Source organism: Nycticebus coucang, chromosome 14, assembly GCF_027406575.1.
Source record: "Nycticebus coucang isolate mNycCou1 chromosome 14, mNycCou1.pri, whole genome shotgun sequence".
In the NCBI taxonomy this organism is placed as follows: Eukaryota; Metazoa; Chordata; class Mammalia; order Primates; family Lorisidae; genus Nycticebus; species Nycticebus coucang.
Window position 1 is genome coordinate 77145029 of NC_069793.1, and position 17861 is coordinate 77162889.

At 39.3% G+C, this 17861-nt stretch overlaps 1 protein-coding gene across 5 annotated transcripts in view; it reads right to left on the bottom strand.

Moving 5' to 3' along the window:
- PRCP (prolylcarboxypeptidase) overlaps nt 1-17861 on the bottom strand; it is a 117636-nt gene that overhangs the window by 52924 nt on the left and 46851 nt on the right. For all 5 annotated transcript variants that reach the window (XM_053561163.1, XM_053561162.1, XM_053561158.1 and 2 more), the window contains 3 exons: nt 8915-9096; nt 8242-8399; nt 7361-7530 (listed from right to left, as the gene is read on the bottom strand). In XM_053561163.1, the coding sequence (XP_053417138.1) occupies nt 7361-7530; nt 8242-8399; nt 8915-9096 (510 nt within the window). The remainder of the gene's footprint in view (nt 1-7360; nt 7531-8241; nt 8400-8914; nt 9097-17861) is intronic.

Genomic DNA, 17861 nt, shown 5'->3' on the forward strand with positions numbered 1-17861 from the left:
ATGAAAAAATTTTTCTTAGTCAAATTATTTTAATTTTAAGAAATGTTGTATTAGCAAACACAAATGGGTATCTTAACTGCAGTAATTCTCAGAGCCTTTAACAGGCTCAATTGCCAATGTGACTTTCCAAAAGGAAGACAGAATGTACATCATTCCCAATAAGATTCTGAGTGGGAGAAAATGCTGGGTGTGAGAAAAGTCAGAAATTATGATGTCCAAATAATAGAACATGCTGTTAAAAGTAGCTGTGAGGTCATAAGAGGTATACTAGGGTTTTATTCATGTATAAAAAGAATAGAGTTTAACTGAGAGCTTCACAAACCTATCCAGCCTAAAGCACTAAGGAAATGCAAACTGAAGAAAAACTAAAAGAAAAACTAAAAGTATTTTACTATTTTGACAACTCTTGATTATTCATGGTAAGTAAAAAAACAAACAAACAAACAAAAAAACTCTCAACATTTGCACAGCAATTTTCCCAGAAAACTGTTCCTAAGAAATGTGCCAATTAGAAGTACTCAAAACATTATGAAAAACCAAGAACCAATCACAAGATTTATTAAACTGCTTTTAGCCAACAGTTGATCAGCATTCTTTTCTGAATCTGGACACCAGCAGGGATTCAGCTCTTTCAAAATATAGCATAAAACTACAGAGTAGACACATGGAATGCACAGAAGAGCAGAGGAGAGCTTTATGTTCGAGCACAGCATGGAAGACCAGGCAGGGTGAAACTCAAGCTGGGCGGGGGAAGGAGGTGCTGATATGCAGCAACAAGTGGCCCCAAATTCTGGAAAAGAACAGCAGCAAGTGAGTGTGACTCAATGCTGGCATCAGAGCCTCTCTAAGAGCTTAGAACACTGAGTCTCTGTCAGGCAAAGAAAAGGAGTCCCTATGAATAGCCATCTCCACAAATAGCAGTTACTGTCACTCCTTAAAAGACACAAGCATGACTGGAAACCGACCAGCACTGGCTGACAATACTTGGGTTTTGGCAGCCCCAGTTACACAGAGAGAACATCGTGGTCAGAAACTTGGCCTCTGCTGATAGAAATTCCATGGCCAGATTAAGGGCACTCCTAGGCCCACTGTCCTCTGGGAGGTCAGATCACCTCTGGGTACTAGGTCCAGTTTTGAGCACCATACCTTAAGGAGGGCTCTGACTGAGGTTAGAAAATCTCAAAGGCAGCAGTCAGGATGAGGAGCTGAAGAATGGCTGAAGCAACGCTAAAATTGGTCATTTGGGTCATTCCCAATCTTTCATTTTTACAAACAAGGTTACAGTCAAAATCCTTAGGGCTAAATCTTTACACATATCCTTGTTTTCTTGTGATTAACTCATAGAGGAATTACCAGTTCAAAGAAGATAAAATATTCTTAAAGCCTTTGGTACATTCCATCAAACTGTATAAGGACCAATTTATAATTCTACCAGCCTGCTAGATAGGTAGCCCCCAAAATGTCACTCAATAATTTTTTTTGCAAAATATTTGCAAGTTTACCATGGAAATTTTATTTTAGATAGTTTTAAAGTTCTTTTTTAACTCAAAGATTCTGTGATCCGAGCATAATTCTCTAGCATAAAATACACATCGCTCATGACTCTATGCATTTCCTTAACAATTTTGGTAGCAGAATGAATGAACCTTAAAAAAAAATACAGAAGTCATACTAGCAAGACCAGCATTTTCTCATGCTTATTCAAAGATTATAGAAATTCAAAAGGAGATATGCAGGGCAGGCCCGTGGCTCAGTGGGCAGGGTGCCAGCCACATACACCAAAGCTGGCGGATTCAAACCCAGCCCAGGCCTGCTAAACAATGACAACTGCAACAAAAAAATAGCTGGGCACTGTGGTGGGCACCTGTAGTCCCAGCTACTTGGAGGCTGAGGAAAGAGAATGGCTTAAGCCCAAGAGTTTGAGGTTGCTGTGAGCTGTGCTGCCACGACACTCTACCCACGGCTTGAGACGTATAACTCCCTTCCTGCATTAATTTAGTGCCTACTATTATACACCAGATCCTATGAAATATTCATAAGGACCCTAACAAGCATTACAATTGCTATTACCCCCATTTTGCAAATGAGGAAATCAAAGCACAGAGAGGTTAAGAAATTTGCCCAAAGCCACACAGCAAAAAAACCGGCAGAACTGGAATTCACAGGCAGACTCTTTGGAGCTTCCATTTGTAACCACTGTACTACCCATACTTACCTTTAAAAGTTATAGAAAATTAACTTTTAGAAAAGGATAAGAGAAAAATAATACAAACAGTACCTAAATATACCTGCAGTCTCATGCTTAATTTTTTAACAAATTTGTTTTTATTCCTAGGGTGCGTTATATTTTCCTAAGTTTATTTTAGGCAAAAAATTAGAAAGAATTCTGTGGCAACATAAAATCATAAAACTTTCTAAATATTTAATAGTAAGAGGAAAACTGTAAAATAGTAGATTAAGGTGAGGCTCAAGAATAAACACTTGAAATGGACAGATTTAACTCACTTTCTATTTCCTAGAATACAGATGAGCTCGCAGGAAATCTTTAAAAAGAACATTAAATGCCCATCTTAATAATTCTGGATTTTAAAGAACATAGAAATGGTGGGAAAAGTAGAGCATTCACACGATCTTAGTACTACACTAATCAGATCTACACCCAAATATTTAGATTTTGCCCTTTGACCCCACAAACAGCAGATATGGTAAAGATAATGATTTGTTCAAAAGCTTTAAGTGTTGCTACCTAAGCATTCGAATAAGAGAAAGAAAAGGGGGGGATGAAATTTTTTTAAAAGAGCAAGAAAAGAAGATAGATTAAAAAAAAAAAGACCAATCTTCTCTCAGAGAACGTGGTGCATCCACATTAGAGAAAGGATTAAACAGATACATTCAGCTTTTCTAACAGATTTTCTTTCTCTAAGGCTTCAATACCCCTCTCACACTCACTCAGATAATCACATTAGTTTTGTCATTAAAAGCTCTCTTTTCACAGAATGCACCTAAACCGCTTAAACCACCCAGAGAGGTCGCATACATTACCAAGCATCAAGACAAACGGAAGAGATTTTCCATCTTATGTCTTATTATTTCATTCTACTATCTGCATGACATAGTGCTTATTTAATCAGTTATCAGCTAAAAATTGACTTCAACATTAAGAAAAGGCTACAGTATCCTTTAAAACTGCTCTTTAAGCTGAGAAGAAACCTAGTAGTTTTTTATGCTGACAGAACAGTCAAATGACAGAGGGGTTTTCTATTTCCCTTTTCTCTTCTTCCTTGTGTTCTACCAGCCAAGTCCATGATTATTTCTGCATGAATGTTGCAGCTTCTGTTAACAGTAAACAAAAGCAAATGGAGTCTGAGTGTGCAAAGCCCAAAGACAAATTAAAAAGAATGATACTTGAATTGACACAGAAAATGGCATTTAGTTACTGCCCATGGATCCTTCAGAACTGTGCAAGGTCCAGACAGAATTGGAAATCACCTGCTTTTTTTCATAAACCAAATGTTACATATTATCTCACCATCCTAAGCCTGAGTTGTAGACTTTCCTAAGCCTGAGTTGTAGACTTAGAAAAGGACCGTTGTTTGTCAGCCCTTTAAAGAGGAGGAAGTATGTCAGAGGGTGGGGGAGTCCTGGTTAAATGGAACTATCAAGTGAAATAGTGGTCCCCAACTGGGTAATGTTCCAGAGATTAGTGGGTTGGGAGAACAGAGAGGGAGGTCAAGAAAAGAGATATAGAATGAACAGTGAAAGAAAGTGATCCGAAGTTACAAGTTTGGGAGATAGATGTAGTGGAAAAATTCTGAAAATCAGATGGGTAACTAACTATTGGATGAAAGAGAAGCAATGGAACGTTCTCAGGCAAGAGGCAAGAGAGATTACTTCTGGTGGAGTACAGGCAAGAAACAGAATCATAAATATAAGCAACCAAGAATTCTTTGATTTGTCAAGAATTTGTCAATAGAAAGGGTAACATTGGTAAGAAATAACTGAAAAGAATGACAAATATTAATCCTGGATAAAAAAAGTAAAAAGTGATTGTGAGGGAAAGACACAAAGTTAGGTTACTTTAAAAATAAACTTTTATTGTGTGCAAAAGATAAAAAAAGGATTATGCTAAATCAAAAATAGATGACAAAATATTTTAAGTGTATTCTACTGGTTTTGAGTAATTATTTAGGAGAGCAAAGGATAAAATAATTATTTATGTTTAAGACTCAATAGCGAAATACCTCAAAAGGAACACTGAAGAAGTCAGGAGAAAAAGTTAGACTGCTCACCATTCCAAATCATGATAAACCAACTAACACTAAACAGCTATACTCCTCTGGCTCTCTTTCTAGATCAGCAGTAAACAAACTGGTAACCACCAGGCTAAATCCAACCCATTACCTGTTTTTATAAATAAAGTATTATTGCACACAGCCAGCCTCATTCATTTACATATTATCTATAGCTACTCTCATGCTACAGCTGCAGAGCTGAGTAATTGTAACAGAAACCATATGGTCAGCAAAGCCTAAAATATAGCCTTTTACAGATAAAGTTTGCCAACCTCTGTTCTAAATAATAAGGGGATTTCCCATATGTTTTTATCATCTGACAACTCATTTGTTCTTCAAGTAGAAATAAAGATGCAAATGTAATTCTCACTTTGCACATAGAGTACTGAGTTAAATCTGATAGCTGGCACGCTGTGAGCAGCAATCTGCTCAAACCTCAGTCAAGTGTCCTAATTCAGAGCAACATAGAACAATACAGACTCTGGACAACGGCAGATCTAAGTTCCAACCCCACTTCCACCACCTCTTAGTTGAGCTTCCATTTCTTCCCCCCAAATCTGGGATTATGCCTCTTTTCTCATTCAGTATCTTTGTAAGGATTATATGAGACAGCATATATGCAAGTACTTTGAAAATAATAAAATAATATAGACAGATAAGGCATTATTAGAACATAGGCATTTATGGAAACTCACTGGTCTAGATTTAGTTTTCTTTCATTATTTTGATCCAGATTTCCTTAATTTGAGAGAGATCTGTTCTTTTAAATAACTCTGTGATGTCAAAATTCAATTCAATTTGATACATATTTCAAACCTTTTCCATTTTAGGCTTTAAGTAAGGTGTATATATAACTGTTTAAAAAGACAGTTAAATTAAAGTGCTTTTGAAACTTGTCTCTCATATTATCAATTCTATTTTCACTCCCAGCACCCATTCTAGCTGTAGAGCCAGTTACATTCTCTAAACTTTACCATTAAGTTGACTAACATTTTGTTTTTAAAACTAAGGAATGCTTATAAAGAACAAATACACGAAAGAATTCTGATATAAAAAAACCTTAAAATACAGAGTATAGTGTGTTTTTATACTTTCTAAAGTGTTTTCACCTCCAGTATTATATCTGATCCTCAGTACAACCCTAGTCAGTATGTAAGTATTATTATCCCATTTTGCAGAGGAAGATACAGAGTCTGGGAAAGAAAAACACCTTGCCCAAGATCATATCGCTGGTAAATGGCAGTTCTGGACCAAACCCTTGCCTTCAGAATCCAACTCAATGTTCTTTCCACTGCAATCTGCACGGGGATCACCCCTTCACAACACCATGTAGCACTCAGAATGCTTTAGCAGCTGACTGGATCACATCGTATTGTGATAAAGGCTGCCATTTATTAAGCATCTACCATGTATTACATAGATCCAGGAATCACATAGAGATAGGCAGTACCAGGGTTACGGATGAGCTACATTCCTGCGAATGTCTTTAGGTTGGATTTGTATGTAACTCAGATCCCTGATGAATAGCACATACACAATAATAATAATACTATAATGGTCATATATAAGCCACTGTAATAATACAGTGTAATAACAATGATACCCCTGTACTATAATGATAAGTTACAGAAACCATTGTGCTTTTTATTTTAATTCAAACAAATAAAACATAAAAACAGACTCATTCAAAAATTTTATATAGGAGACAAGAAAAATTTCAAGAAAGAATATTAAAGGGTGACACTTAATGTTGCATCAACACTGGGCTAATAGAAATATTATACTTGGGCGGCGCCTGTGGCTCAGTCGGTAAGGCGCCGGCCCCATATACCGAGGGTGGCGGGTTCAAACCCAGCCCCGGGCCAAACTGCAACCAAAAAAAAAAAAAAAATAGCCGGGCGTTGTGGCGGGTGCCTGTAGTCCCAGCTGCTCGGGAGGCTGAGGCAAGAGAATCGCTTAAGCCCAGGAGTTGGAGGTTGCTGTGAGCTGTGTGAGGCCACGGCACTCTACCGAGGGCCATAAAGTGAGACTCTGTCTCTACAAAAAAAAAAAAAAAAAAGAAATATTATACTTATTTTGATCTTCTAAACCAATAATAACCTTTCCACTTCAATAATGAATATACTACTCTGCTTTGTAATAATTAATTCTTTCATGGGAGCACAGCTTTCCACATGTTCTATTATTCCCACTTTATTCTTTGTAAACTGTTCTGATATTCAAGCAATTGAAGCCTTATGCTTGCCCAGTGAATGATGGCATCTGGCCTTTCTCTGAATATTTCATTATTTCTACTTTCATTTCCTTTATAATCATCTTTCTCTTTACTGCAAACTCACTTGGATTTGCAGTGGGCTTTCACTTTGGATGTATGGTCATAAGTGTAAACACAGATTTATAAAATTGAACAAAAAAGTAAAAACAAAAATGATGGTATGTGTAAGTCACCAAACAGACAACAGAGACTGCCACTAGCATAAGGATGCTACACTAATACACCATTCATGCCACATGGGTTTGTTCACAAGTGTGGGAGAAACTCTCACTTTGTCAAAATTCCTAGTTCCTGAATTATGTGTATTAATTTAATTATAAAGTATCCTTAAAGGGAGCCCTGGAGCTTGTTCATAAGTACAGAACACTATAAGTTAGCTTGTCCATAACCTGGGGACTGCCTATATACAGCATTAACAGAGAGTAAATTATGTTTATGTATGCAAAGTGCACAGCCCAGAATTTGACACATAGCAATTATTCCATTAACAGCACAGGGTCTTATTTCAAATTCACACAAAAGTGCTTGGTCTTATTTCTTATTCACACAAATTATAATTAATACAGTCTGTCTCCATTTTTCAAATAAGGAAACTGATGCTCAGGAAAGTAAGGTAATATGACCAAGGTCATGTAACCAGAAAGTAGCAGAACCCAAATTTCCAACCCAGGTTCCAGAGCCCCTGTGGTACTAAAATTTTCCCTGATGCTGAAAGTCAGTGAATGCACACACACACACACACACAAAAAAAAATTATGTTATTAAAAATGATGAGGGGGCACCTTCCTATTACCTTAATCGGCCAAGCTGGTAAAGGCTGTAAAAAGCTAGATGGATAAGGGTAGTCGACCATTGCCAGATTCACCCAGGTTTCAGCGATCCAATCTTTCAAATGTTGGACGTCCCGAGGAGTTAATGGGCTGCATAAGTGAAGGACTTCAGTAAGGTACTCTAAGCCTTTGCCTGGAAATAGGATCATACTGTTGGAATCTAAAAAGTACTAGTCAACAGAAGGCTTTACAGATCATTTATTCTTCACATCGGATTTTTAAAAACCAAATCTTCCATACCACTTCTCTAAGAATCTTTTTTCAACATTCATTAAAGTATTTTTAGAGCAAATGGAGAACACCCTGCTGGATAAGTTGCCTATCCTCATGGAGTTTACCAGAATTAGTATTCCTAACTATTCCTCACTGTTAAGACACTAGTGAAATAAATAAATAAATAGGAACTCTCCAGAACAATGAAAATGCATAAACTACAACTGAATAAAACAAATGGATGTATTTAACAGATAGCACTGAGCAGTACAGTGAACACAAAAATAACACACAGTATGCAACTTCAATGACTAAAATGTCAAGAACAAGCAGAATTAACCTATGGTTCTAAAAGTGAGGAGAGCAATTAGCTGGGCAGATGAGGAGTTAGGAACTGAAAAAGCACAAAGACTTCTAAGATGTTGACGATGTTCTTTTTCAATCAGGATGCTCATTATATTCTGTTCTCACTTTGTCAAAATTCATCAGGCTACACATTTTGATTTGTGTACTTTTCTGTACCTATGTTATACTTTAATAAAATGTTTACTTAAAAAGTGAGAAGTGTTGAATTTAACAAATGCAAGGTTTAAGAAAACCCCACAATTCTATTTTCTTAATAAAAGCTTACTTGTACTTGAGAGTTGATTAATGACATTCCAGGACTTGCGGATGGTCTCGGAACAATATGGACCACTTCTCTTAAAATCTGAAGTTACAATCTTCATAAACACACCACAAGGGACCAAATCCTCAAATTGCCAGATGGGGGCAGAAGCAGCAAGAGCTCTAAATGGCAAGAAAAACAAGAAAGGAAAAAAGAAAAGAATATATATGTAACATCTAAATCAACTTTTAAAATCAAAACTAATATCAAACAAAAGTGGTGAGAAAAATAATATGTGAAACATAAACTACAAATCTCAATACAATAGAAAGGAACATCTTTTACCCAAAACGAATCTCTAAGTTTGCCTTGAAAATCATTAAGAAGTGCTTATGTCTGGGCGGTGCCTGTGGCTCAGTGAGTAGGGCGCCGGCCCCATATGCCGAGGGTGGCAGGTTCGGACCCAGCCCTGGCCAAACTGCAACAGAAAAATAGCTGGGCGTTGTGGTGGGCGCCTGTAGTCCCAGCTGCTCAGGAGGCTGAGGCAAGAGAATCGCGTAAGCCCAAGAGTTAGAAGTTGCTGTGAGCCGTGTGACGCCACAGCACTCTACCCGAGGGCGGTACAGTGAGACTCTGTCTCTACAAAAAAAAAAAAAAAAAAAAGAGAAGTGCTTATGTCCAAGACAAATGCACTTACCCAACGACAATATGAGGATATTTCATCCTGAACCAAGCTGCAAGCATGCCACCATAGGACCCCCCTATAGCAATGACAGGTTGATTTTTAACTCCTGGAACTGTTTCTTGCAAGTGTTTGATTAACTCTGCAAAATCTGCCAGAGCTTGCTCCGATGTCAGATAATTCAAGTGTCTGGAATCCTAAAGAAAAATAACAAAGAACACAACTATAAGCATGCACATAATAGCAGCTCAGGCACAGTACCCTTTTCTACATCCAGAAAAGGGCCAGACTCAGATAAGCTTTCCTCCAAACAGAATGTCTAGGTAATTGAGCTAAAAATGCCCAATCATGGAAAAATGATTTTAAGTTTGTGGAAGAACATAACGTGTTATGCATTCAAAAGTAATGTCTATTAAATGCTATTTACCAAAACCTATTGAGGTTATAAAGTAGTAGAAGCAAACTCTAAGTAACATTTAACAACAAATGTGATAGAATATAAAGTAAGCATAACAGACAACTATTATAAATTTTATTTCAAATTTTAACACATTAAAATGTGTACCATTATAGGCAAAGATAAATCCTGTGGACAACTTAGATAAGAATCATCAGTAAAAATAAAACTCATCCTCTCCCATCAGAAAGATTATATTTATTATTTATTTATATTATTTATTATATATTTATTTATATTTATATAAATTATATTTATTTATTTATTTATATAGGCCATAACAACCCCTGGAACAAACTAGTCTGTCTACCGTAAATTAGTATAAAATTGAAAAGGAAAAACATACTATTTTTAGGCATTAGAAAGAAAACAGGCAACACAATTATTATCCCTGAGAGAAATTCTTCAAGGGACTTCCATGACAGTCTAGCTATCAGTGTGGGGACAATTTCTCTCCTGCAATATAGGAAGGTGAAGCTCAGAGTCCTGCTGAGCTGAGGAGGCTAACAAGGTCTTTTTAAAATATGTCTGCAAATTCTTGACACTCCTTCCTTTAAAAGGTAAAGCCTACTTCCTTTGAACTTGGGCTAGACTTAGTGACTTGGTTCTAATGAACAGAATGTGGCAGAAGTGACATGTGACTGCCAAGGCTAGATCATAACCAAGCTCTACAGTTTCCACCTTGCTCTCTCAAACTGCTGACTTTGCCCTCAAATGAAGCTTCTTGTCAACATCCAGCACCAGTTTATCAACCATGAGAGTAGTCCTCTGTACGCACAGAGGGATCTTCCAGTCACTAGTCAAGCTTTCGATGACCATAGCACCAGCTGACATCTTAACCCCATGAAACCTCCTAAAACAGAATTACCTAGCTAAGCAACCCCTAATTCCTCACCCACAGAAACTGTAAGGTAATAAATGCTTATTGCTGTTTTAAGCCTCTAGAGGGTGAGGTAACCTTTTACATGATGTTAGATAATAGCACAGCTACATATCTGTATTAGGCTGTCCCATTTGACCTTCATGCTTTGGTCTCACCACTCTGATTCCTTGTATCATTTGGCTTATTATGGATTCACATAACTCCCATTTTTCCTCTTTCCTGTTTATGCTGCCTCCTCCTTTAACCTTTCCCTTTATCCAAGATATATGCTTTCTAAGTTTTCCTTTCTCACTGTTACTATTCTTTTTTTTTTAATTGAGACAGAGTCCTACTGTGTCATGAATGCTGGGTAGATGAGGAGGTAGGAACTGAAAAGGCACAAGGATTTCTTTTTTTTTTTGAGACAAGAGTCTCACTATGTTGCCCTCAGTAGAGTGCCATGGTGTCACAGTTCACAGCAACCTCAAACTCTGGGACTTAAGTGATTATCTTGCCTCAGCCTCCCAAGTAGCTGGGACTACAGGCGCCCGCCACAACGCCTGGCTATTTTTTGTAGCAGTTGTCATTGTTGTTTTAGCTGGCCCAGGCTGGGTTCAAACCTGCTACCATCGGTGTGCTATGGTCACTGAGCCACTGTTACTATTCTTTGCTTCTAGTTTTTATGGCACTATGGATAGTTCAGTACAATTTTTGTTTCCAGTCCTCTCATAATATCTGTAACATCCATCATGAGCAAAGGGAAAGAAGCATACCAAAAAGAGCCCCTAGCTGAGAGTTCCAAAAAAGCATGATATGTGAATACTGGTGGTGTAGGTAGTGCACAAACATTTTTTTTTTTCTTTTTGAGACAGAGTTTCATTATGTTGCCCTTGGCAGAGTGCCATGGTGTTATAGCTCACAGCAACCTCAAACTCCTGGGCTTAAGTGATCTTCTTGTCTCAGCCTCCTGAGTAGCTGGTACTATAGGCGACAACCACAATGCCTATTTTTAGAGACGGGGTCTTGCTGGTGCTCAGGCTGGTCTTGATCTCCAGAGGCTGTCTCGAAGTCATGAGCTCAAGCTATCTGGTCATCTCAGCCTCCTCGAGTGTTAGGATTATAGGCGTGAGCCACTGCACCCAGGCCTTCACAAACATTTTTAATGTAACATTTATCGTTTTATTTTAATATAATTTGGGGAGGGGATAAAGTCTAGTACATGAAGCCCTTGGTTAAGATAACGCTAAGACGTGGTGCCTGTGGCTCAGTGGGTAGGGCACCACCCCATATACCGAGGATGGTGAGTTCAAACCCAGTCCCAGCCTAACTGCAACAAATCGCCTAAGCCCAGGAGTTGGAGGTTGCTGTTACCTGTAATGCCACAGCACTCTACCAAGGGTGACAAAATGTGACTCTATCAGAGGACACAAGATGGCTGACTAAAGCCAGCTTTCCACAGAGGCTCCCGTCCAGAAGGAGAGTTAAAGGATAAAAATTCAGCAAGTAACCTGGTGGATTTCAGCTGCACTAAGAGAGAAGGTTGTAGAATGCACGTCAACCCCACTGAGACGAGCTGCAACCACAAGGATACAAACAAAAGGTACAAAATCCATCACCAAGCGGACGGGAGTCCCCTCCCTCATGAGAACAGCTCAGAGTGCCCCACAAACAACCGGGCAGAGTTCAAAGGTCCTCCCACTACACTCCACGGGAGAGACCCTCTAAAAACTGGACCTACCTCCCCTACTAGGGTGCCACGGCGGCCTCCTGCCAGGCATAAAACTGTATAAACTGTATATAGTCTCTACCTGGAATTCTGAGCTCCCAGCGCTCCCCTTTGCTCACACTGGGGTCTAGAGGCCAGTCCCGGTGGGCAGAGAAGGGACAGCACCGGAGTGGCAGTTCCCTGAGGCACAGTGCGACAGCCGTATACGGCCAGGCATAAAACTGTGTAAAGCTCTGTGTGTTTTCTGCCCGTAATCCCAGGCTCCCAGCGCTCCCTGCACTCCCCTCTGCTGTCGCTACAAGGTCTGGAGGCCTGTCCCCCAGGGGTCCAGACTATTGGGAGATTGCTCGAGGGGTGTAGACAGTGCTGGGCTGCAGCCTGTTGGTGCAGACTCTGGGGTACGGGAGCGGAGGAGGGGAGCTACACTGGAGCGACAGTTGCCTGAGTCATAAAGCAGCAGCCCTCTTTTGCTAGCAATACGGCTCACTACCCAATATTCTGAAGCCACACCCCCTGTCTCCCTGGGCAACCAGAGTCTCTGAGTTTGCCTGAGGCAACTCCAACTTGCAAACCAGGGAAACTCCCAGGGTGGGGCTGACCCAGAGGTCTGCTTTACTAAACCTAAGACTCACCTGGCCCTCAGGGGATCGTCAGCCTATAGACAATAAAAGAGCAAAGACAAGCTGATTTGGAGCTCAATTCAGCTTCTCTTCTGCAGGGGAACCGCAGAGTTGTTCTGTTCTGTTCTGTCAGTAACATTAATGAGGGGAGAGACTGGACCTGACTGAAAACCCCTCAACCTTCATCAAGCGCCTGAGTTTGTCAGGCCTCACCTCCTCCTGCTGGAGAGAGGCAGAGCGCAGCCGCCTGGCAGACTTCCTTGTGATTCAGGCAGGTACAAACTCTTGGAGTACCGATTCACTACAGGCAACTGGGTCAGCCAACTGCAGGGCTATCAGTGACTGGGTGTGAAGTGGTGCAAGGTGGGGAAGGAGGCAGCAACCTTCCCAGACTGATTTATTGGCTGGGTGGCTTCTCCTGACTCCACGCAGCACTGGAGCAAGCCACACCAGAGTAGTCACCAGACCCCTGTGATCCAGTTCCCAGAGACCTCTTAAACTCTCTCACCTGAGACAGGTGCAGACTGAGACAATTGATTTGGACCTTTTTGAACTGAACCAATCTCCTGAGGACAAATCAGGTGGTGCCCTGGGTGCACAGTGATAGGAAGGTTTGATTTTTCTTTTCCAATTGTTTACCAGTGGGGGGCGGGGTGACTTAATTGCTGATTATTCTCCACAGCTGAGACTTCAATCCAAAGTATCTGTTTCACTAGGGTGGAACAGAAACCAGCTGAAAACAAGACAGAACCACTTAGCTTCACCACACCAGACAGGGCCCCAGTTTCTCAGGCCACAACACTGTACAGGCCCTCGACAAAGCCCCAGGGGAAAAAATCAGGGGAGTAAAACAACCATGGGGCGGAATCAGCAGAAAAACTCTGGTAACATGAATAACCAGAATTGATCAACCCCCCAAAGAAAGATATGGCAGATGCAAATGACGATCCCATTCATAAACAACTGGCTGAGATGTCAGAAATCGAATTCAGAATTTGGATTGCAGACAAGATTAACAAAGTGGAATTAGGAATTCGAGGAGAAATTCAAAAGTTGTCTCAAGAATTTAACGAATTTGAAGACAAAACCACCAAAGACTTAGACACACTGAAGCAAGAATTGGCAGCCCTCAAAGATATGAAAAATACAGTAGAATCCCTCAATAACAGAATGGAGCAAGCAGAAGAAAGGATCTCTGACATCGAAGATAAAGCCTTTGAACGCTCCCAAACTCTCAAAGAGAAAGAGAAATGGAGAGCAAAAACGGATCATTCTCTCAGAGAGCTCTGGGATAATTTGAAGAAGGCGAATATCCGAATCATAGGGGTTCCAGAAACAGATGAAGTGGCCTCGCTGGGCACAGAGGCCCTTCTGCATGAAATTATGGAAGAGAATTTTCCAGACATGCCTAGAAATTCTGAAATTCAGATAGCGGACAGCTTCAGAACCCCAGCACGACTCAATCCCAATAAGACATCCCCCAGGCATATCACAGTTAACTTCACTAAAGTTAATATGAAGGAGAAAAACCTCAAAGCTGCCAGGAGAAAGAAAACCATTACCTTCAAAGGCAAGAATATTAGAATGACTGCAGATCTCTCTGCTGAAACTTCTCAAGCCAGAAGAGGGTGGTCACCGACTTTTAATCTCCTAAAGCAAAATAACTTTCAACCCCGGATCTTGTATCCAGCTAAACTGAGTTTCATTTATGATGGAGAAATTAAATACTTTAATGACATTCATATGTTGAAGAAATTTGCCATAACCAAACCAGCTCTTCAGGATATTCTCAGACCTATCCTCCATAATGACCAACCCAATCCTATACCACAAAAGTAAACTCACTCAGAAACTTTGGATCAAACTCCAATTTCCACACTGGTGAAAGGATTAAAAATGGCCACTGGACTTTTGAAAAACTCGATACCCAAAACTTCACCAGACTTATCAATATTCTCCATTAATGTGAACAGCTTAAACTGTCCTCTAAAGAGGCATAGGTTAGATGACTGGATACAAAAACTCAGGCCAGATATCTGTTGCATACAAGAGTCACATCTTAAATTAAAAGACAAATACAGACTCAGGGTGAAAGGATGGTCGTCCATATTTCAGGCAAATGGTAATCAGAAAAAAGCAGGTGTTGCAATTTTATTTGCAGATACAATAGGCTTTAAACCAACAAAAGTAAGGAAGGACAAGAATGGTCACCTCCTATTTGTTAAGGGTAACACTCAATATGATGAGATCTCAATTATTAATATCTATGCACCCAACCAGAATGCACCTCAATTTATAAGAGAAATTCTAACAGACATGAGCAACTTGATTTCCTCCAGCTCCATAATCGTCGGAGATTTCAACACTCCTTTGGCAGTGTTGGATCCATCCTCCAACAAGAAGCTGAGCAAAGAAATCTTAGATTTAAACCTAACCATCCAACATTTGGATTTAGCAGACACCAACAAAACTGAATACACATACTTCTCATCAGCCCATGGAACTTACTCCAAAATCGATCACATCTTAGGTCACAAGTCTAACCTCAGTAAATTTAAAGGAATAGAAATTATTATTCTCGGACCACCATGGAATAAAACTTGAACTGAGTAACAACAGGAATCTGCATACTCATACAAAAACATGGAAGTTAAATAACCTTATGCTGAAGGATAGCTGGGTCAGATGTGAGATTAAGAAAGAAATCGCCAATTTTTTGGAACAAAACGACAATGAAGACACGAACTATCAGAACCTCTGGGACTCCGCAAGGCAGTTCTAAGAGGGAAATTTATAGCACTGCAAGCCTTCCTCAAGAGAATGGAAAGAGAGGAAGTTAACAACTTAATGGGACATCTCAAGCAACTGGAAAAGGAAGAACATTCCAACCCCAAACCCAGTGGAAGAAAAGAAATAACCAAAATTAGAGCAGAACTAAATGAAATTGAAAACAAAAGAATAATACAACAGATCAATAAATCAAAAAGCTGGTTTTTCGAAAAGCTCAATAAAATAGATAAAACCTTTGGCCAACCTAATCAGGAAAAAAGAGTAAAATCTCTAATCTCATCAATCAGAAACAACAAAGATGAAATAACAACAGACTCTTCAGAAATCAAAAAAATCCTTAATGAATATTACAAGAAACTTTATTCTCAGAAATATGAAAATCTGAAGGATATTGACCAATACTCGGAAGCACGTCACCTTCCAAGACTTAGCCAGAATCAAGTAGAAATGTTGAACAGGCCCATACCAAGTTCGGAAATAGCATCAACCATACAAAACCTCCCTAAAAAGAAAAGCCCAGGACCAGATGGTTTCACGTCTGAATTCTACCAAACCTTTAAAGAGGAATTAGTACCTATATTACTCAACCTGTTCCAAAAGGTAGAAAAAGAAGGAAGACTACCCAACACGTTCTATGAAGCAAACATCACCCTCATCCCCAAACCAGGGAAAGACCCAACAAGAAAAGAAAATTATAGACCGATATCACTAATGAATGTAGATGCAAAAATATTCAACAAGATCCTAAGAAACAGAATCCAGCAACACATCAAACAAATTATACACTTTATGGGGGCAAGACATGATTGCAAGAGGGACTTTACCTAAAAATTGCAATCAGTGTAACCTGGCTTATTGTACCCTCAATGAATCCCCAACAATAAAAAAAAACAAAACAAAAAAAAAAAACAAATTATACATCATGACCAAGTCGGTTTTATCCCAGGATCTCAAGGCTGGTTCAATATACGTAAATCTATAAATGTAATTCAGCACATAAACAAATTAAAAAATAAAGACCATATGATTCTCTCAATCGATGCAGAAAAAGCTTTTGATAATATCCAGCATCACTTCATGATCAGAACACTTAAGAAAATCGGTATAGAAGGGACATTTCTTAAACTGATAGAGACCATCTACAGCAAACCCACAGCCAATATCATATTGAATGGAGTTAAATTGGAATCATTTCCACTCAGATCAGGAACCAGACAAGGCTGCCCATTGTCTCCATTACTTTTTAACATTGTAATGGAAGTTTTAGCCACTGCAATTAGGGAAGAAAAGGCAATCAAGGGTATCCATATAGGGTCAGAAGAGATCAAACTTTCGCTCTTTGTGGATGATATGATTGTGTATCTGGAAAACACTAGGGACTCTACAAAACTTTTAGAAGTGATCAAGGAATACAGCAGTGTCTCAGGTTACAAAATCAACATTCATAAATCGGTAGCCTTTATATATACCAACAACAGTCAAGTTGAAAAAACGGTTAAGGACTCTATCCCATTCACAGTAGTGCCAAAGAAGATGAAATATTTGGGAATTTATCTAACAAAGGACGTGAAAGATCTCTATAAAGAGAACTATGAAACTCTAAGAAAAGAAATAGCTGAAAATATTAACAAATGGAAAAACATACCATGCTCATGGCTGGGAAGAATCAATATTGTTAAAATGTCTATACTACCCAAAGCAATATATAATTTCAATGCAATCCCTATTAAAGCTCCACTGTCATACTTTAAAGATCTTGACAAAACAATACTTCATTTTATATGGAATCAGGAAAAACCTCGAATAGCCAAGACATTACTCAGAAATAAAAACAAAGCAGGAGGAATTACGCTACCAGACCTCAGACTATACTACAAATCAATAGTGATCAAAACAGCATGGTATTGGCACAAAAACCAATGAGAAGTAGATGTCTGGAACAGAATAGAGAACCAAGAGATGAATCCAGCTACTTACCGTTATTTAATCTTTGACAAGCCAATTAAAAACATGCAGTGGGGAAAAGATTCCCTATTTAACAAATGGTGCTGGGTGAACTGGCTGGCAACCTGCAGAAGACTGAAAGTGGACCCACACCTTTCACCATTAACTAAGACAGACTCTCACTGGATCAAAGATTTAAACTTAAGACATGAAATTATAAAAATACTAGAGGAGAGTGCAGGGAAAACCGTTGAAGAAATCGGGCTGGGCGAGTATTTTATGAGGAGCACCCCCCCGGCAATTGAAGCAGCTTCAAAAATACACTACTGGGACTTGATCAAACTAAAAAGCTTCTGCACAGCCAAGAACACAGTAAGTAAAGCAAGCAAACAGCCCTCAGAATGGGAGAAGATTTTTGCAGAGTATGTCTCTGACAAAGGTTTAATAACCAGAATCCACAGAGAACTCATACGCATTAGCAAGAATAGAACAAGGGATCCCATCGCAGTCTGGGCAAGGGATTTGAAGAGAAACTTCTCTGAAGAAGACAGGCGCGCGACCTT